General features: G+C 35.9%; 2 protein-coding genes across 2 annotated transcripts in view; both read left to right on the forward strand.

Annotated features, from left to right (window-relative positions):
- Window positions 1-42: 42 nt before the first annotated feature.
- LOC124635521 (endoplasmic reticulum-Golgi intermediate compartment protein 2) lies at window positions 43-1,916 on the forward strand. Its single transcript, XM_047171408.1, has one exon. The coding sequence runs from the start codon at window positions 165-167 to the stop codon at window positions 1,320-1,322; it is 1,158 nt and encodes a 385-aa protein (XP_047027364.1). The 5' UTR covers window positions 43-164; the 3' UTR covers window positions 1,323-1,916.
- Window positions 1,917-2,100: 184 nt separating this feature from the next.
- Window positions 2,101-22,427, forward strand: part of LOC124635509 — a 162,122-nt gene continuing 141,795 nt past the window's right edge. Inside the window, exon 1 of the mRNA XM_047171372.1 lies at window positions 2,101-2,503. The gene's annotated coding sequence lies outside the window, so the exon portion shown is untranslated. The remainder of the gene's footprint in view (window positions 2,504-22,427) is intronic.

Below are 22,427 nucleotides of genomic sequence, written 5' to 3' on the forward strand. Positions count from 1 at the left end.
TTGTGATTCGCTGGTTCTGCGTAAATCTGTCAGTTTTCTAATGTCAATGACTCGTTGACGTTACGTTGTCACACACTTCTTGTCAAGTGGGTAGAGAAGCAATAATAAAAATTAAAAACACGTCGACTGGAAAGCTCTGAGATAATAGTAATTCTTAATTAAACATGTTAAGATATAGAGGTAAGAAGAAAGTTATTGATAGAGTGAAGGAGCTTGACGCTTTTCCTAAAGTGCCGGAAGAATACGTGGACAGTACTCCTGTAGGCGGTACTTTTTCAGTTATCGCCTTTTTTATAATTATGTGGCTGATATATAGTGAAGTTTCCTATTATTTAGACAGTAATTTAGTGTTCAAATTCATGCCAGATATTGATATGGACGAAAAACTGCGAATAAATATAGATATGACGGTTGCAATGCCTTGCTCAAACATTGGAGCTGATATTTTGGATTCTACCTCACAAAGTGTGTTCGGTTTCGGAGAGTTACAAGAGGAGGATACGTGGTTCGAGCTCACCCAGGAGCAGCAAGACGCGTTCGATGCTGTGAAGTACTTAAACTCCTACCTCAGAGAAGAGTACCACTCCATATGGCAACTGTTATGGAAAAAAGGTCATGGCTCTGTTCGAGCAACTATACCAGCGCGAAAATCAAAGCCCAACCGCCGCCCTGACGCTTGCAGACTTCATGGTGTGCTAACACTGAACAAAGTTGCCGGAAACTTCCATGTAACAGCAGGAAAAAGTTTACATTTACCAAGAGGCCACATACATTTAAACATGCTCTTTGATGATACACCACAGAACTTTAGTCATAGAATACACCGTCTGAGCTTTGGTAGTCCTGCCAATGGAATCATATACCCTCTGGAAGGTGATCTAAAAATCACTCAAGATGAAAATATGCTGTACCAGTATTTTATTGAAGTTGTCCCAACTGATGTGGACACTACGTTTGAAACTATAAAAACATTTCAGTACTCAGTCAAAGAACTAGAAAGACCAATCAGTCATTCCCGAGGATCCCACGGCGTTCCTGGAGTATTCTTCAAATATGACATGGCCGCATTAAAAGTCAAAGTTTATCAGGAAAGGGAAAATATATTACAATTTACTTTGAGACTGTTCTCCATTATTGGAGGTATATACATAGTAGTTGGTTTTATGAATACAATAGTTTTAGCTGTAAGAACTAACTTTTTAAAGAAGGTTGCGCCGAATGTCAGTCAAAAGCAACCTTACGAAGCTAAGACGCGACCGCAGACCAATCCGTTGTTAGTCACACCAGATCTAAGTGTTCCACTAGAACTAGTGCGACCCTGATAGTAAATGAATGAATAGTCATAGGATCTAAATATGAATCTTATTCTAGTATTGTATATAAGAAATCTAAGTATTTGTTTTCCAGTGTAATCAAATTTGCATCAATTTTTATTATTTATTGTTTCTGTTGCATTTTTATTGCCTTCAATTATTGCACTCCACTGTTAACTAAGATTGCTGATAAGTTAAGTAGACATTTTTACACGATTTTTATATATTAATTGAGATTATTTTCTATTATTATTAAATTGGATTTTTCTAAATCATTTAATATGCTAATTGTTGCAGGTCTGTCCAAATTTATTTGGCATAGTTTTAATTGCCTTTTTTAATTTTAAGTATACATTATTATCTAAATTTATTTTTTATGGCTTCCAAAGTTACTTTATTTGTCTTTGACTAGATCTATTGTTTTCTTCCACCCAAATATAAGACTGAAGAATGACACTCTTATATGCAACGAGTTTGTAAAAGTAGTCCTTGTTACAACATGGATTTGGACACTACATAATGAATGAGTCATAATTCTTTGTAATACACTTAATTGGCGGAAAACATCTGGGTCGATAATGTTCAATAAAATAATGTTTTACAGGCAGGTGTTTTACTTCCCCTTAAATTTAGCAAACACGCGGGGCTAGGGGGGTTGGTAAACGGTTCTATGCGCTGTTTCCCTCGCTCTCACGCGCCTGGCCTATCTTCCCTCGCAACTTACGCTCCGCTTCTCTCGATTCGTTTTGTTCTCGTCGCGCGAAGCCGACAGCCGAGCCGGCCGCCATTCGCGCGGCGGCATCGCCCCACGACGAACGTGTGACCGCGTTCGATCAACGAAAACAGACGAAAAGTTTCCCAACTTTTTTAAACGGGCCCATGATACAACACTTTTTTCTCCAGAACCAGCAGTGCGGTGAAATAAAAGTGGTCAATCTTGACGAGTGTTTGTGAAGTGCGTCCACGTTTTTTTTATGCGATCGCAATTTACCGTTTCAATTGTACTTTACTGTTTTGTTCGATAAAAAAGCGCGTAAGCTAAGTTGCAATATTCGTCGAGAGGGCCGTATATGGTACAGTTGAATCTTGGGGGCTGGCGTCGGTGAAAGTAGACCTTTGTTAAGTTCAAAAGGACACTGGCGCGTGCAACTGGCTCGAAACTACACGTTTCGCCTGCAGTTTGCGAGAAGGTGAGCGGCATGAATTACCTACTTACAAAGTTACTCTTCAAACTACAGTTACTTATCTTTACAACGAGAGTTTTTTTTTATCACTGCATTCAAAATTGTATTTCTTTCACTTTGGAATTAATAAGATAAGTGCCGTTATTTGACTAGTTATCAGTTGGTTTACTTTGTCAACACGTTGCTAATGAGCTCAGTTATTATTTTTATACATCACATGTAGTGTTCAACTCAAACAAACCCGAGTTATCTGTCGTTCGTTACGTTTTCAAAACAACATCGACCAGAACGAAACAACCTTAACTTTTTATTTTGGAAAAGTGTAGGTCTTGTAGTCTCTGATCCTTTTTTCCCTTAGGACGTAAAACAAATGTTTCTAATTCGTTCGGTTTCGTAAAATCGATAGTTCATTAAGAATGGCAGCCAGCTGAACGGCTCCGATGCCATTCATGCACCGCCAACTGTAGGTCAGTGCCCTATAGCCTACCTGTTGACTCGGCGCTCCCCGACAATCCGGTTCTCCTACACCACAGCGCCTCACTGAAAAAAAACGTCAGGTTTCAACTGACATTGAATAATAAATCGATGGTTTCAACTGGTTCTGATAGAAAAACATGTTGAGTAACAGATGACTTGATTCGACTGCAAAAAGAGCAACGATTTACTTTTCAGAGCCTCAATTAACTTACTCGACAGACTCTCTTAATTAAGTCTTTTTTTTTCATAAGAATTAGAAAGATAGCGAAACATTGGAGGCGATCTAAATCGGTTCAATGATTTTGAAGATTATAATCTCGAGAACAAGGTTAGGAACTTTCTCTTGGCTGAAGATAAGCAAACGAAATTGACACCCTTTATTACCCGCGTCATTACTGGCAAAAAGACTAAACAAATTCATAAGAAGAACTTTTCTTGTAATAAGTATTTAGAAAAGATGGCAATTTGGGGAGATTGCTTCTATTAACAATTTGGCAACACAGGAAATTAGAAAAAGATACGATCTTTTCACCAAAATTACTGATTGATAAGTGTATTATGTGAATTTTTAGCTGTTTAGCAATGGAACAATTATTTTTCACACTTGCAAGAGCGATGCGCAATTAGTCCGAGTTCTGAATACAATTCCACATAGGATAGTGCCTACCACCTACCGAGCTTAATACGTTGTGATGGCCAGATGCTATCAAATGATACAATAAGACGAGTAATTGCTTTTTAATAGCATTTTTATTGGTCTTGTAGCTGTAATTAATCGTGTAGCTTTAATTAATCATCATTCATTCGGAATTTGCGATCGAGATCGTAATTAGAAATCGGTCTATATTATTTCGTACCTACGGTTTGAATGGTTTAAAAACGGACTAGGTGTAATAAGTTCAAAATTGGTCTTTGGAATAGTCCAAATTAATATCCCACACATGGAACTAGGTGTTATTCTCACAGAGCGTCGAATAGATAAAAACGTGTTTCATAATTTTAGGATCACTAAAAAATTCTCCGTCGAGTAGTTTTTGTTGATCCAAGCCACCTGCGGAACACGCTAAGTGCTCGAGAGACGCTTATATATTTTTTATTCCAACACATGTATTAAATTCCTTTCGAGCCGTTTCTAAACAACTGTAATGGTGCTAACTGGGCGCGACAAAATCAACGGGGCATTAAGTAGAAATACTAAATTAAAGTCAGACTAATCTAACGCTGGGATTGCTGGAAACTAACTTTCCAATGAGATCGCAAGAACAGCTTTGGACGAACAAATGACGGAGTATAATGCTCATAATTTATGACTAGAAGTTGTTTCAGAACTTCAGGGTGTAAAGTTTTAATCCAGAATCGAAGCGGACATAAATCTAGTGCCAGGTGCCTAATTCTCTGCAATGCACTAGCTAGATTATTTCATAATTTCTTTAGCTAAACGCCTTTCTTTCTCAATGGTTCTTCGGTACTTCTAAGTAACGTATGCCTAGCTTGACATTCTTATAACAGCCTTATGAGGCTTAAGTAATCTCTTTCAAAACAAGCATTGTTAAAATCTAATTCATACGTGGCGTACCTACTCATTTCAGTATGAACCACAATTCAATTTAAACTTTCTATTTGATATAGGATCTCGGTTTTCAGAACGTGTGTCAAATACAAGTGTTTTGGATTTGAATTCTACAATTTGGCATGTTTGTTAAACTTGGGAACTGTGAATAACTTGTAATAAGACTTATTAGATTTCCTAGTTCCTGGTTCTGTTATTTCCTCTCCTGTTTTAAAACATTCATGGGTTAATGAAGTTTATTCTGTAGGGTTATTGGAGGTCAGTTGATAATGGATATTTTCTTATCTCATCTGTACTCATTACGTCACTCTCTCTAGATTTCTAGTTCATAATAATATCACTTATGTAACATATTACTTTTCTTTCATTCAGCCCCTAACATGCAAGATTAAATGTCAATTTTGGAGTCCAATTTATTTGCTACTTCGTTTGTCTAATAAAATTGCTTCAATAAAAACGGAATCCCTATCCCGAAGCTTATTACAGCATTTTTCATTCTTCGTGTACTCCAAATATTTGTTTGTTACGGCCTTGGCCCGTCTGGTTGTTTGTTTAGTTTTCGGCTCAATGTTTTTCTAACAGCCCAAACAAAAAGGTTCGAACTCTTTAACATGAACTATTTTTGAGTCAAAAAATATTCTTACTATAATGGATGGTAGAATAATAGTCATTGAAAGGGTTATATTTCGAGCAGGATGCGGGTTGGTTTTTTAAGTAATATGATAGTGTATGAAGACTCGATAGCTCTTGTTTACTGGTGCAGAGAAAGTCCGTAACCCAGTCAACTCCTTTCAATATTGTATCGACGTTCACGTGTGTTATTTTTATCGTATCGTCACGTACGGAGTGAAGCAATGTGGTATTTATGTTATTTTCTATAGTTTATAACTGCTGTTTATGACAACATACGTACAAGTAGGTATATACTTCCAGATAAATTATGTTCTCAGTATTTTTGCTCGCTAAGTAAAGTTAATTTCGTCTTTGCATTTTTTATTTATTTTTGTGTTGCCTGATCGTTGTTATTTGCAAGTAACGGGTTATTTGTCCCTTTCGTACAGAAACCGGTTTGAGTTCATGCACTTTTGCAACATTGCTTGCTTGATTTTATTTTTGTGCATAATTCTCTTCCATGAACTGTTTGGTTGGTAACTGTTTCGGGTCAGTTTACATTTAAGTGCTTTCGAAATTAAATGGATCTTAGTCGTTCATTGCCTAGCCTTTTTAACAACTATGTTGGGGTCAGCTTCCGGTCTCGCCGGGTGCAGCTGAGTACCAGTGTTTTAGACCTAAGTGAGCACCTATGCATAGTTAAACCATCAATACGAATTTAATGCCTTTATATTCATGAATTTTCGACAACTACTTACCTATTTGACGAGACTCCGTAAAACACGAAATAGGTTTCAGAACAACTGTTGTTTACAAACAATTTATTTGATCCTAGTAACAAAAAGAATAATGTTGGCAACCAGCCGAGAAAATGTCTGAAAAACTTAGCAATTTAAGTGTAAGTGGTTGAATTAATGTAGTTTATTTTGTGTATTTTAACAAGTAAGTGTAAAAACTATGAAGTAAATAGATTCAGATGAAGATTTATGTTGCTTTATTTCTGTTATAGTTTTATTCACAAAAGGTTTGATAGTATGTCCATAATATTCTTTGATTTCTCTTTTAATGCTTTACCTTGTAGAGCTCTCTTAATAAACACGTTAGCTCTAAAGTTGCCCTAGTACTAATCCGAAATGGAGCCCTATGTTGCGCATACGCAAGATAATCTAACTGCTAACTTCTGAATTGCAAAGTTATTTGACGATAGCTGTTCATACTTACATAAATTACATTTTACCTCTGTGTATTTTGTTATAGTGCTGGCAAATACTTCCTACAAGTTGCAATTTTTTAAGTTGCTGTACCTATTGTCGCATTTACAACTACATAAGTCCTTACAAACCAACTATTGCAAATACGTTACCATATCCCACCAGATGTTATAGCACAAACTACGAACAATGGATGCGATTCATAAACTGCCAAGTGCGAGTTCTACGTCACGAGTATGGCATGCCAGTGTTCAAACAAAGATCCTTTGCGAACTAATGTAGTACTTACAGTTGGTAACTCATGAAGAATGATGCAGAATACAATAATACTGGAAACTGGAAATTGAATATATATTTTATGAAATAACCTGTAAGTATTTAAAACATGTGGAATGCTAATAAGGAATTGTTTTGTAAGTTATCAGAAAATGCCGACTCTTCTGAGGTTCCACCCGCGTCTTGAGATAAATACTTTCTGCATCCAAAATAATCCAACTAAAAAGTAGTTTCTGTCCTTTCTCAGGCTCTTGTGTACCGAATTTCATTCAAATCTGTTTAGTAGTTTTATCCTGAATATAAAGTCTGACAGACAGACGTATAAGTAAGGTCTTTAACTTCTACATAGTCAACCTAACTTGAACGGTTTCCTTTGTAAATATGAAGTTATCAAAAGTTATTAATTCATAACTTTTTAACCTCTTAACAATACGCATTTTATTATTACATAATAGTTAAAATGTTTTGTATTAAGTAACTAATTTAGTTAATTTCATGCCATTGTCAACACGTTGAGTTAATTTGTGATGTGATACTTACGAGTTGCTTATAAATAGCATTTGTATTGTATTGGTTCTATACAAAACGACATAAATAAATAACACATCGGTAATAATAATGTCCTTACTTAATTGACTGCTATTAAATAAAATAAATAGTTGTTCTCGTAGGAAAAACACTGTCCAGAGTTTTCCTTAATAAGTACCTTCGGTACCATGGTACATTATTGACAATAAAGTTTTAATTAAATAAATAAAACATTCAAAAAAATACTGATATTAAGCAATGCAATGTTCTTAATTATCAAAATATTTTTTTCCAAAAAATAATATGTAATGTCCCAAAACCTTGTCCTATGTCTGACAAATACTATGCTATACGCATCAATATCGGTTAGCCAAACGTGAGTCAATCGCGCACAAACACATACATGAAGGTCAAACCGAGAACCTCCATTTTTTGAAATCGGTCAAAAATAAAAATTCTACTCAAAGTCTAGCAAAATCTTCCGCACCAAAACGTACCTTAAATAGCATTCAACGTAAGTTTTAGAAAGCTAAAGTGAAATATCTTACAAATAAGCGATTAACGATTCAGAACATGTCGTGATTGCGTCGCGTTTGTATCGAGTTTGTATCGGGTAGTGTGTTATATGTAGATACTGATCTTTACATGCTAATGTTAGCATTGAATCATGCAGAATAACGCGATGTATGGGTGTAAGTAATCGATTGATTTATTCGTTTCGATGGAAGCATGATTATCGATTAATAACTAGGTGTGTAGACAAGGAAATATGTTATTGTCTGGATGAGTAGGTACGGTCTTCTATTTAACGTCATCTGTCCTGATGTCCACTGAGGAAACTCTTTGGTCTATTTATAAGCTCTACATATATGTTAATATTATCTAACCATAACAACGTCTTACATGAGATATTTACGAATATCCACCAAACATTTCCGAGATATTTTCCTGATCGAAAATCAGTGCCCGGAAAAATTTAAAACCTCGTCTAAAATATGAGTGTTGTGCTCAATACGTGCTCGATTTCTGTCGATCTCATCGCCGATAATCGAATCGCTGTTAAATCGATTGTTGAAAATCGAGTAAAATGTTTTCGGCTACTGGATAGGAAAATCGATTTTCGGAAAAATGGGGAGGTTATTGGATCGAATTGGCCTAAAGTTATATGGGAAACGGCCTTATAGAGATTCCAGCTAGCATGTTTTGCGCTCAGCCATATGGCCCGATGAGACCTTCCATAAGGTCTCAGAGTACTTGCTTCGTACCTTCAACTACTGGTTCAAGGCACCCATTTCCTCACTCAATATAGAAGCCAACATTTAGCACAAATTAACTAATATCCGCCAAGTTTACGTTACCAGCCTTCCTGTATAAACGCGTTGATTTCATGGAGTAATTAACGTATCATAGAGTTGATTAATGTTTAATTAGCACCATCAAACTGAATGTGGTAGTCTTTATGTTATAATTCGCTTCCTTATTAGGTGTGATGCTGATTAGATGATTTGGAACACGTTAAATTGTGGATCCCGGCTGTTATTTATTATATCTTGGCTGTCGTTAAGAGTTGTCAGAAGCGAGAGTCTGCCAACCACTCCTACCAGAAGATATCGAGTTGCCCAGGGTTGAAAGAACAGATAGACAGTCACTCCATCTAAAACACTAGTACTCAGCTGAATCTACTTAGACTGGTAGCCGACCCCAACCTTTCTGAAATAGAAAATTGTTAAATCTGTATTCATACGTTGATCCTTTAGCTACAAGATCACACCTGACCATAAGGTTCTTGTAAGCGAAAATTGGGAATTTCGGCGAAGTATAATTTGGTTTATTACATGTGGGATTTGCAGCCCGGAAATTGAATTTCGTGGCCGGTAAATGGCAATATGCTTGCCTTACATGTAATCTGAAACATAGTAGTCCAAATATGGATGCACCATGAGTACCTAGTTAGTATGTTTTTGTGTAAGTCTGTAGGGAAAACAAGGGGGATATTAATTTTAATCATCCTATTGGAGAGGTTTTTGAAAATGTTAGTCCTAACTCTTAAAAAGTTAGGTCTCAACCCCTAACCCTTTTCTATTCAGACACCCTCTACTCTGTCCCCTTTACCAGCAATTATTTATATAGGTTCTCAATAGTTATTCAGAAGGTCTATAAAATACTTTTGAAATATAGCCCTTTGTATATCGATAGTACAAAAAGGTTTGGGGATAAATCATGAAACACTTTATGAGAAAGTTTTAGGTCGGATTCCTGCTAGGGTTTATAACATTTTGTTTGGTAGGTAGATAATGTTTTATTCCGTGATATGTGTGGGTAGTTTGATTTTATTGTGTGCGAGTAATCCCTGTGAGATTTTTTTTAATTTCATTTACTGAATGGATGTTTTGCGAATGTGAGGCTTTTTACGGAATTGCTCTTGATTTCGAAAATGTGTTTTGGTAAATATTGAGATTACTTAGTTCGACTTGATTGTTTGAAGTCGCTTAAAGTCATCATTAAGGAAAGTAAAGGCTAGTTTTTGAGATAAAACCTGTAACTAATTTGCTTGTCTTTATAATGGCAGTATGTACCGGTGAAGTAAAAGAACCCGTTTTCTTACCATCTCGCAAACTTATTTATGCAGAAATTTACATTTTATATGCGTTACTATGTTAATGAATAATGTATCAAACTAGTCTAATGTGTTAGTGGATAAAAACTCAATTATAGTTGGAAAAGTAACGTAAAGATTTATCTGTGTCGTTTATCGCGGCTTCATTTTTTCTCTGACGTCTTTGCAGTTAAAGATATCTTTTCTGATCTATAGTTTATGAACGGTTTTTCAGATTTTACGGTTTATTAAGGCTAAGTAAGGTTTGGCTCGCGATGTTGATGCCGAATGGTATCTGAGTGGTTTGAGGAAAAACTGGGCTTTTTTAAAAATGTTTGGCTTGCAATTTAAATGATCAGGGTTTTTATCTGGTAGGGTATCTTTAATTGTAGGATGTTATATTTCATGTATATCGTTATCGAGAACTACATAATGAGGTTTATTATGAGGCACAGCTTAAAATAGCCACTCATTATTCTGCTACGAATGCAGCTCAAACGTTGCCTCTTACCGGCAGAGGGTTAGCATTAGGCTGAGCGAGGTTTTGCGTGGTTTAGCGCAATTTCTTCTATTTTTCTTTCTTCTTCTATTTCTTATACTTCCCGTTATTTCATCTAACATATATAATTATTGTCTTTCTCTTACCTGTTCCTTTACTTTTTTATCTGCATCTTTCTATTGTATCATCTATGCGTAATGTTCTCATGAATAGTTGTATTTTCTTTCATACTTTATAATTCTAAGTCAAAAGTCCTAACTACATTTACTTTTACGCAATAAACTAGCGGATGTTCCAACAATGGTGTTATAACTTACAAGTACCGTACATCTGTTGTTTTGATTGAAACCTATTGTTTTAATACTAATACTCCGTATTTACATTGCTGGTTATAGCATAAGGGTGTAAGTCCGATTGTTTAGCTCTTTGTTCCAATGGCTGTGTATTGTGATTATTGATTTTGTACTATATTGTTATGTGATTAAGGTCGATTTTGTGTATGTATTGGTTTGTGTTATGGGTAATTAGGAGTACCTATGTGTAGTACAGCCCTTAACCAACGCAGCAATTGGTGGTAGTCTATATTCATATTTTATGGTCGTTTTTTTGTTTGTTTAGGGTTAAAGGCTCTGTAACTACTGAAACGATTATAAGTTGTGAGTGATTTTTTTCAATATTGGAAAGCGACACTCTTCCCAAGTAACATAGGCTATATTTTACCCCGGAACGGGCAGTAGACCTCACAGGAAAACCGCTAGTGATCACATAATATTGCAGAATCTGATTATGTATAGGTACCTTATTTACACATGTATATTATTCTCAATGTAACGACCTCGATGGCGCAATGGTCACCATGCCGGACCGCCGAACCTGAGGTCCCGGGTTCGATTCCCGGCTCGGTCGACATTTGTGTGATGAGCGTGCTTGTTAGCCGTGGTCTGGGTGTTACAATATGTATTTATAAATATGTATATATGTAGCTATATGTAGTTTATCAGTTGTGTTAGCACCCATAACACAAGTTAATTAATAACTTACCATGGGGCTAACCGACCGTGTGTGAAAAGGTGTCCCGACATTATTTGTCCCGACATTATTTAAATGTTGTAAACTTTATATTGTTGTTTTTAAATGTTATGAAATGACCCAGTTACCATGTTAATTAGCATTAATTACAAAACTTTACAACATGAAGGTCAAAACGTCTGGTGTTTGTGAATTACACAGGTTTTTATTACCTTTTAGCTGTGGCTTTTGTCTTTTTTATAGTTTTTTATTACACTAGTTTAAAATACACCTAATTTTTAAACGACATTTTACGACGGTAATGTGAGAATTTTGTCTGCTTACGTATGTCTATAAGTCTAGTACTGATTCCCGGCAGCGGCTTCACCCGCCTCCTGAGGGAACTACTTCACGCATCTGGATAAAAAATAGGCTAAGTATAACCTTCCTCAACAAATGAGCTATCTGACACTGAAATATTTTCCAAACCGGGCCGCTACTTCCTGAGATTATCGCATTCAAGCTAACAAACTCTAACTTTTTACACTTCAGATGGATTGTAACATTGAGATGTTTTGCAAAACCGTACACGTTGAAATACGATTTAACTCTACCTTCAATCAAGCTAAAAGCTTCATGAAAAATGGACGTAAATTGAGACCTTTTCAGCATCAATTTATTCCTGAATTTCAGTTTACAGCCCCGAATAACTAGCTTGTTCTATTTTGCGGTTTTTTGCAAAGTGCTTTTTGTGTGTTTGGCTTAGTTTTCATGTTTACTTGGCTGTGAATATGTAGCCTCTACTATTGTATGTTGATATGCCTGTACATACTAGGACTTTCGACTGCCTCGTTGGTCTAGCTGTCGCAAGTGCGGCTGCTAAGCACGAGGTCTCGGGTTCGATTCCCGAGTCGGGCCGAAATCGCCTTGTGGGTTTTAGAAGACTTTCACAAAGCAGCCCGGAGCCTGGAAGCTGGTGATTGATACACCCGTGCATCGGAGAGCACGTAAATGTCGGTCCTGCGCCTGATCTCTCTCCGGTCGTGTCGGATTACCGTCCCATCGGGCTATGAGAGTTAAGGAATAGTGAGTGCACCTGTGTCTGCGCAAATGCTCGTGCACTATAATATGTCCTGCGTAGTTGGCTAATCTCCTTACATGAGAACAGCCGCCGTAGCCGATAATCGGCTAGGAGGACATCATCATCATCACATACTAGGACTGCCTCGTTGGTCTAGCTGTCGCAAGTGCGGCTTCTAAGCACGAGGTCTCGGGTTCGATTCCCGAGTCGGGCCGAAATCGCTTTGTGGGTTTTAGAAGACTTTCACAAAGCAGCCCGGAGCCTGGAAGCTGGTGATTGATACACCCGTGCATCGGAGAGCACGTAAATGTCGGTCCTGCGCCTGATCTCTCTCCGGTCGTGTCGGATTACCGTCCCATCGGGCTATGTGAGTTAAGGAATAGGGAGTGCACCTGTGTCTGCGCAAATGCTCGTGCACTATAATATGTCCTGCGTAGTTGGCTACTCTCCTTACATGAGAACAGCCGCCGTAGCCGATAATCGGCTAGGAGGATATCATCATCATCATCATCACATACTAGGAAAACATAACATAATAGGAAAATACGAAGAAAAAAAAATTGAGGTATTTTTTTTCTAAATTATAAATATTTATTTTATTGAACAGATATGTCTAGACCGATTTAAAATAAATTTTCAGTTTTATGTAGCCCAATTATTGAGGAAAGCCACTTTTTATCCAGGAGCAGGAAGTACTTACTTTCCTAGGGACGCTGATGAATTTCATAATCATTTTTGAAGTTGACACAGTTAATGCTCTTTCAGCTCTTTATCTAAGTTTGAGCGTTATCCTTGAGTCTCATTCACCAGCTCTAAAGATACCTCTCATCATGTCCCGTAGGTACTTTTCCCAACTATGTTGGGGTCGGCTTCCAGTCTAACCGGATTCAGCTGAGTACCAGTGCTTTACAAGAAGCGATTGCCTATCTGACCTCCTCAACCCTAGTTACCCGGGCAACCCGATACCTCTACTCGATCTAAAGATACCTCTACTATTACAAAATAACTGCACATAAAGCCTTCACCGTTTTGTAAAACAAGTGACACACCAATACTTAAGCGCCATTACTTTAACTAACAAGAATAGCTCGTGGGCGAGATAACCATTGGCCATTGTCAATCGATAGTTTAACTAAATTGTTGTAACTGTCGTTACGAGTTCTTTAGGTTTGTTATACATGGGGTTTGGAACTGTTGTTGTTGAAGGCTGTTAAATCTTTCAAATGACAACATCTTTAAAAATATTCATCAGCCTTGATTCTTGCTCCTAACATTCTTCTTTTACTATTTTCAAGATTAATTTAGTTTCTGTCATTAGCAAATAAGGACATCAATCTAAGAGCTCTCAGAAAAAAATTTGCTAGTGAATTTTAGACCCTAGTGATAGTGTAGTTAACAGTGGTATCTAAGTAAGTTTTGGAATGTTTGGGTAGCTGCTCCCCTTGGCAACTATTTCCGCACCCTGATAATAACTAGCCTACGTCCTTTCCCAGGCTCTAGATTATCTGTGTACCAAATATTTTCAATCGGTTCATTAGATTTGGCGTGAAATCCGGACAGAAATACAGATACAGTTACTTTCGCATTTATAATATAATAATAGAGTAAGGAGTTTTAAAAGCACTGTAAATATTATTCGTATCTTGAAAATGCTGCTCAAACTGGAATGTCACAATTGTAAACCCATCCTTAACCGAAGCTATGTGAGATTACTCCGACAATTAGTTTAAACTACACTCCGTTAACCGGCTACGTTTACGGCAGTAATGGCTTACTGATAATGTTTAACGTTTTTTTTCAAACAATTTGTTTTATTTCGCTGACATGTTTTTTTTTTTCAACTAGGATATATTGTGAACTCTTCGGTCGTCATGTTGTATGTATTACATAGTTTACTTAACTTTTTTAGAATGTACACATGTTATGAACATTTGTGACAAAAACAAGAGCATGTGTGTTAGTTTTTTTGTCACTCATCATTGTAAACTTATGATTGATGAATACCTAATAAAACCTGGCAAAACATTTAAGGGTAACAAGGGTTTCTTAAATGACAACTCCCCATTTTGTTAAATGAACAAATCAATCAATCAATGGGCAAAACAATATCTAGCCATTAAATCGCTGATTTGACCAATGGGCGGCAATTTCAGGGCTTGTTATCGCAGGGCTGGTTATCGTCTTAGTTAAGTAGTGCCCTCAGCCTCTTCTAAACTATAACTCAGTAAAATAATTTACCAATTAATCTCAAAATCAACAAGTCAATTGCAGCTGCAACATCACAGAAAGGACTATTGATTACAATATTGTTTTCTGCGGAGGAAGTCACTATCTGTAGCAATATTTCACTAAACAAACAGACTTAGAACTGTTTTGTAGTACTGTACCTAGGATATGTATACTCGGGGTGTGAGTCACCGGCCTCAGACATGCACACAAATCTATCTCTAGCGGTGTATAATGTATTAGTATTGAACAAGGCTTAGGATTCTCTTACGTGATACAATCTGAAAGGAATTGTTGGATCCAAAAAAAAAACAAAAGAATGCGGCTGTTGCCTATGCAGCTGTTGCACTAGCTGCTCTATATAATAAGGAAAGAATGGCGATTATTATTCCATAGCTGGCATTATTTATTTTAAATTATGTAGCAATTTTTTTTCACACCTTCGTAGCTCATATCATCTCACATGTCAGCTTTGCAGCCTGTCACACATTCATCAATTTTACGGTCATCCTTTTCTACTTTATCCATCAAGATGCTCAATACTTTCCTCACAACATGATCCTATACCACAGATTACTATAATAGTTACTTCGCCTATACCAAGCCCATATCATGTGCCCACCAGTTTACATACACCTTCTCTGTTCTAAGTTGCTTATTTACTTCATATATATAGTGTGAAAGTTCGTGCGAATCCATAATGAACACTATGATTTCCAAATGCGAATCTTCACCCGGTTATCCGTATGGATCTGAACCCGGATAAACCGCAAATCCTTCGGTAATATCCGTAAGTATTACATTATGTAGTTTAGATCCCTTTTCCGCGTTCAATTGTAATGGGAGCTATTTTGGGTATGGTATAAAATGTAACGAATAAATGTTAATATAAGATAGTAAATAAATTAATAAAAAAAGCTGGACTTGTTAACCCATATATTGACGAGGAAATATATTATTTTTATTTTAATTTTCGTGATAAATACTGATTAAACCACTTCAAAGTACGACACGATAAAACTTACAAGATTCAACATAATTTCTAACCATTAACTATAAGTGTAACATTACCAATACGTGCACGTAACTAGAGCAAAAACATCATCAATCTACTTCACACCACATTACGAAAATCTAATAAAAATTCCTCATTCCTCATATCACATAAAACTTCGCTAATTTTCACTTAAGACTCATATATCTCAATGTCTCATGAAACTCGGCAAGTTTCGTGATGGTGGGACAAGCATGCCATCACGCTATTGTAAGTAAGTACACTCTGTTACTTGAAGTGCAAAGAAAATCTCATAATTATCGCTTTAGGGGAAAGTTTTAAAGATACTAAGTAAGTATGTAGTAGTGTTTTTAGTAACGGTTTTGAATGTGTTTCAAAATTGGATGAGACCAATTGAGTTTCAACTCTTTACAACTCTCTCTCTTTAAAATGACATGTTATCTGCTTTGAAAGACATTATCTGCCTAGTCTTTTTCCGTTTATTTTAAGGTTTAGTCTAACTAGATACAGCGGAGTACCAGTATTTTGATAAACAACATTTCAAAAAGTTTTACGCTTGCTATTATTTATAGTCATATAATAGTCGGATTTCTGCCTCCACAATATAACACGACGCTCGATGTTCTCAACATACCCAGCATTAACTTTGTTACAAGTACTGTGACCGCAAATGGCCCTAAAGTTATCAACCAAAAAAAAAAGTAAATAGCCTACCTATGAAACCATTAACTAATCACATAATAAACATGACATAACACAAAAACCCATTAGAAATTAGCCGAGTTTCACAGTAACACGGTCATCGGTTGGTCTCGGTCCAGTAGCGGCGCTTACAACGCATCATTGTTGGTGATAGCTGATTTAGATTAATTCACGTCATAACACAGAATGTTTAGACACAGAAGATCCATTTTTATTATCATCTAGAATTCTAAACAAACATGAACATTGTCTTGACTGTAGGGCGCTTCCCCAATCGGTTTCCAAAAGGATCGGTTGGAGCGGCCCGCGTGAAACGCCAACTTCCAAAAAGTAGATAATAACAGCCAAGGATGAGATGATCATTGTTTACATAGAATATGTATTTTAGAACTCAAAAGATCTTGTCTTGGAAGAACATTGACTATAATGGTGATGAAATCTAAGATAAGAATCGATTATAAAATGATGATTATCAATCTTCAAATTGATATTAGAAAACTCCGAAGTTTTTCTTAGGTTTAAGAAAATGAGGAAGCCCAAAATGGACTTTCTTCCTAAACTGGTTGAAACAATTGCGACGAAATTTTTTATAGAGTTAAGTGGTACCTACCCTTGAGTAAATTCCCAGAGAATGCGGACGAACTCGTGAGCAAAATCTATTCATCTATGTAACATACATTTTTCATATTTATAAACATGTACGCATGTTAGCTGTCACGATGTGGTCTTTCTGCATCTCCAAAGACATTGATTCCAACACAAATGTGGCAATAAACATCATGTCGTTGTGGAATTTATTTCCTTTTACAACTCGGAGATAAAAACAGCATCCGCTGGTTGTCATCTTGTCAGGTAACTAATGAGACGTTGGAGGTAACGTTTTAATGTGGTATGTCGTGAATTTGTGGTTTTAGCAAGTCATCGATGTAGTAGGAGTTAGCGTTTAGTTTTGGTGTTATTTGCTTAATTTAGGCTTGTTGGATTGACAGATTAATTTAGTTACGGTAGTCAATTTTGGCAACATGGTACGATGATCTGCTAAAACGTGCCTCCCATGTTGGCAATTTTTTAGGATTAAGGTATTACATAAACGATATTAGGTACCTATAGCACAGTTTAATAAAGAGCCTATATTATGTAGTAAATAGATAAAGCAAAAGCCGATCATAATGATGAAGATGAAAGATTTTCAAAGGACACTGTTGTGCCTCTTTTGACTCAAAAGTTAACCATCTACATTGTATTGCCATTCACAGCTGTTAAGGAAAAAGCGACGCACCAATCTTACCCAGCAGACTAGAATATATTCCATGACTCATTCCCCATAATCTATCCTCTTGATTCCCCTCCATGATCCCATCCCGGTGTCATATCCAAGGATTTCCCGGGAACATGCGTCATGGCTTCTAAGAATACATCCCAGGGTGACTCATGTGGTTTTATGGCCATGTTACGGGCAGTAACAGTTCAAGGCCCATACATATCGCTTGCTATGTGAAATTGGATTTTGTTGTTACTGGTTTTGACTGGATTTACCTAGTTAGTTGATGGTGATTGGACTTTTTTGGTGTTTGAGTTGTGACATTGAAAAAAGAGTTTATTTCTCTTGCCGGTCTTGCCTTGCTTAACCTTAAGACTGGTGCTGTGTGCTGAGTTCTCATTTCAATTTCAATCCAAAGGCTTATTAACTGCATCAGACTAAACCAAATCTTTTTTGTTTCAAATGATCGGATTATCTGGTCATAAATTGCAGGATCAAATCAAATGTCCACGCGATTTAACTAGCGTTAAAAGCGTGTGTGCAAACGATAAGAGACTAATTTTGGCTTTAAATCTTCACCCCTATCTGCATGCCCTTGACATTGATATCATAAATAATTTTAATAGTTATAAAACACACATCATTTGCAAAACAATAGGAGATTCTTTATGGTTGATACTTTTTATACTCACCATTAATCTTGCGTATTTATGCGGTAAAACACAAAATATACGCAATTATTCATGAGTTGTGTTGAGTTCATGTACACAGAAAACTAGGTTTATTCCTAGTTCACTTATTTAACTTATTTTACTTACTAAAGTCTTAAAGTTATTACGAAACATGGAAGGAATAATCCGAAAGAATACTCAAAGAAATCACTCTAACTGGAAAACAGTTGGATATATTTTTACACCAATTTTTTTTTGTTGACATGAAATGATCTAGCATTTTAAGAAATAAGCCTATCTACCGCATATCTACTATATCTTATTACAAGTTTACTCTCTGAATAAATAAATATAAAAGCAATGATTGTTTTAAAATTCTATGCTTTGATAATCATCTGCATAATTTGGTAGGAACGCGTGAAAATGATTAACGGGATATATTTACCGTAAGATCGCAAGGTTATCTAATATCTATGTAAATAGTAAGTAACAATAAACTGCGGAATTGCTTTGTTTTGTGAGATGGAAGTTCTCATATTGGTAAAACAATGATTTATTTTATTGTACCTATTGCAATAATCGCTTATACATACAAAATATACTTATACGATTACATTTTCGTGCATCGCTCCACGAATTATTTGTGCATGAATCTCTCTACCAACTTAAAAGTCTTCATTAATGTTTTTTTTTTTAACTTATTACGAACGAAACGAAAAATTTATTAGGTACCTCTATCTAGGTACTTTCAGTATTAAGCTGCGTTTAAAACAGTGAAACCAAAAATAATGCGTACCACTTAACGATAACCTTTTGGCATTTCAGCGATAAAAGGTATAAATATTTAACGTCCCATTTTCTAAATAGCGCTAAAATCGTCAAGGTTGGGTAAAGGACGCCTCTTATTTTATTCAGGGGGTATTCTTAAATATAGGACCCCATATATATCCCTGGACGTGTGAACTTTGAACTCTTTAGAGGTGCGGATTAAGCGTAATGTTTTTTTTATCGTCTACACTCTCGCGTTTGACCACTATCTCACGAAGATGGAGTACGCAATTTTATAAAAAAAATTGTAGCCAGAACAATTTTTGCGCACAGTTCATAATTCTTACGTATCAACAACATCATATTTTACCAAGTAAAAGCAGTTTTAGTTAGAACCTTTTCCACTCGATTGAAAACACAAACACAAACAATTGACAGTTGCTTACCGGTACAACCGGTACGTGAAACCGAGCGACAGATTTTTGTCGTCCGTAAAAAAAACGATCAGAAAATCTACTGGCGTGAAAGTGATGTTAAGGTATTAGGAAAACACGGAAGCTATGAACTTATGGTTGTTCTAGTTTTTAACATATTATGTACATACGTCATGGAACTTAAGATTAAGGACGATCTATAAATTATAAAGATTTATTCATAGAAAGTCACCAATGAGATGCGAATTTGACATCAACCTAAAAATGAGGTAAAATGTCAATGTAAGTTAATTAAATATTAATTTAAGGCAGAATTATATAATCAAGTTAGTTAAGTAACGCAACTGGTAGGTACTGCTAAGGTAAAACCTTTTTTAAAAACAAGCCTCATTAAGAAAGGCTCACAATATATTTGACTAGATTAAAATGGATGATCAAGTCCCGAAAAGACAGACATAGGACAAAAAAAATATGATTCATAACAGTTCACCGTTGAAAACAGTTGAAATTAATAGAAGTGGTGTCGATATGAATATTTATAATAAACTTAATTATTTGCCTCCGATATAATTAAGTAATTTATGAGCCGTGGTTCCATTCTCGTTAGCATTTAATTTAATAGACACGCCTCTGTTTTTAAGTTGGTTGAAAAGTAGAATTTGTAGTATCTGTAAAAGAGTTAGTTATTTTCAGTAGGTACATAAGTAGTTTTCAAAATCTTTAGGTTAAACACACATTCATCTTCTTTAAAAAACTTATTTGATTTTAAAACCATATATTTTGTAAAGTAGTTTACGTTTTCGTATTTGTGTAACAATACTTTTGATAGCAATTTGTATTCAAAATACATAACAGTTTCACTCCTTTAAACTCGTATTCTAAGGAGTGAAAGTGCTTGTTAGTATAAATTGATGGTAAAATACACTTGTGTGTGTACGTAAAATACCAACACTTTATCCTTTTATGTCCGTTTTATAAGGTTGTTATAAATGCTCAATCCTTCTCTGTGTGAGAGGAGGCTTGTGCCCAGCAGTGAGAAAATAAAATGCTGATGATGATGATCATAAGGACATAAAAGAAAGTCCTGGTGGACATGTCAAAAATAAAAACAAATGACTAGCACTTTGCAGGCGACTTCGTCTCCGTGTATTAATTACTACTGAGAAAAAAGGAAAGAAGTTGAAGTTGAAGTTTCAAACAATTGTAATACATATGCGAAAGTAATATAGAAAATAGATTTGAATATTTGGTCAAAATATTGCATAGCATCCTATTTCTTCCTTCTGATAACTAACGATTTTACACTAGATATAATTCCAGGCTTTAAATCAAGCATCACACACTCTTAGCTTGTTTTAATTTTTCTGTCAAAAAATGGCCTATATTTCAGCTACCTTCGAACAGTAACGGCTGTGTGAAAATTCACGGTAATTACAATCATCCCAGATGGTATGAATCTCTGTTTGTTCACAATCAGAGCGGGATAAACTTGTGCCAGCTGTTTTTGTATGTCACAGGAGATATTGCTCATGTGCATTTGGGTCGAGTTTTATTTTTCATACGAAAACAGACAAACAAATTCTTGATACATGGTTCTTAAACTTCTCAGTTTTGAAGAGGGCTCCTGTGATGTATGACATCAAAATATACCACCATTGATTCATTTAAAAGTACTCATAACAGAACTAATTTCTACTGAAAACGGGCACCGCTTATTTATATCTCTCGTTTTTAAATCGAGATTAATTTTCTTTTAACGTCTTCATCATCATCTTACCTGCTCTTATTTGGCATCATCTCACAAGCAACATATTATATTAAAATTATTACCCTCAAATATGTAAGACCCGTCCTATGTCTTCTTACAATCGAAATATTCTAAAGCCAAGAAAACTTGCGTGGGCTTATAATCAGCTGGCATAAACATAAACAAAGCTTGCCTTTTATACTATAAGCACAAAGTGTCATCTAAAACCACTTAGTACTACCTACACGTGTTTCAAGACTTTCCACTTTATCTAGACATGTGTCTTAAGTTGTTTCAAGATATTAACTATGTATGCTAATTTTGCTATTGTCTGAGGATAGAGGTTTTTGGTGGCTTCAGGACATTATCTATTTCTTCTAGGTGTATATGCAGATAAGAAGGATCTGTTGCCTTGCCTCAAATTTACAAGAAAAATAAAACAAACTAGCTGTTTTCCGCGGTCTCACCCTCGTCTTGTGAAAAGTACTGACCGCACCCAGATGAAATATCGCCCATGCTATCCGGAGTTAGAATAGCTTCCCGAGAGCAAAATAATCTTTCAAATCGATTCAGAAGTTCGCAGCCTTTCGGTAAAAACCTATAAAAGAGTTAATAAATGAAGAGTTAGTGTATAGATAACGAACCTCAATGTTCCTAATAATCGTAGTCCAAGTTACACTGGTCACATGCAGCTAATAAATCCCTATTGAAACGCTTCGAGTCGCATGCATTTCGTAACTGACGAATTAAATCGCTGACACTCGTGATTCAGTTACTTCCAATCCTGGACACCGACCATAGGATCCTCAACCTTAAAGTGTAGCCAGCAAGGTTGAATATTGACTGGATTGAAAATAAGGTCAGATTTGCATGAAATTTTGACGACAATTGAGTTATGCTGGTTGGGTGTGAACTGTTTTGTTTATGAACTAATAAACTTCATTGAATTAAAGCGTTGATTTTAATGGAAAGTTGTCATACAAACAGCAATTTGTATTGTTGTCATTGGGTCGTTATTTTGTTATTGCTTGATAGGAATTAGCTTTGTTATCAAATGGTAACAATCAAAGCCTATGAGTCAAAGATAAGTCAGACCCTATGGATCTAAAAGCATTATGACTATTACAATAATTGTGAAAAAAAAAAATTGAACATACCCACGAATGTTCCATATGCTCCTGCTAGCATGGAAAATACTTCGCAAACTCTTGTGCAAAATTAGTTTAAAGCCTTCCTCGATAAATGAGC

The sequence above is a fragment of the Helicoverpa zea genome, chromosome 13 (assembly GCF_022581195.2).
Source record: "Helicoverpa zea isolate HzStark_Cry1AcR chromosome 13, ilHelZeax1.1, whole genome shotgun sequence".
Lineage (NCBI taxonomy): Eukaryota > Metazoa > Arthropoda > Insecta > Lepidoptera > Noctuidae > Helicoverpa > Helicoverpa zea.

Bases quoted from the DNA above. Each gene is read 5' to 3' on its own strand.
- LOC124635521 (XM_047171408.1), top strand. From the start codon at position 165: ATGTTAAGATATAGAGGTAAGAAGAAAGTTATTGATAGAGTGAAGGAG.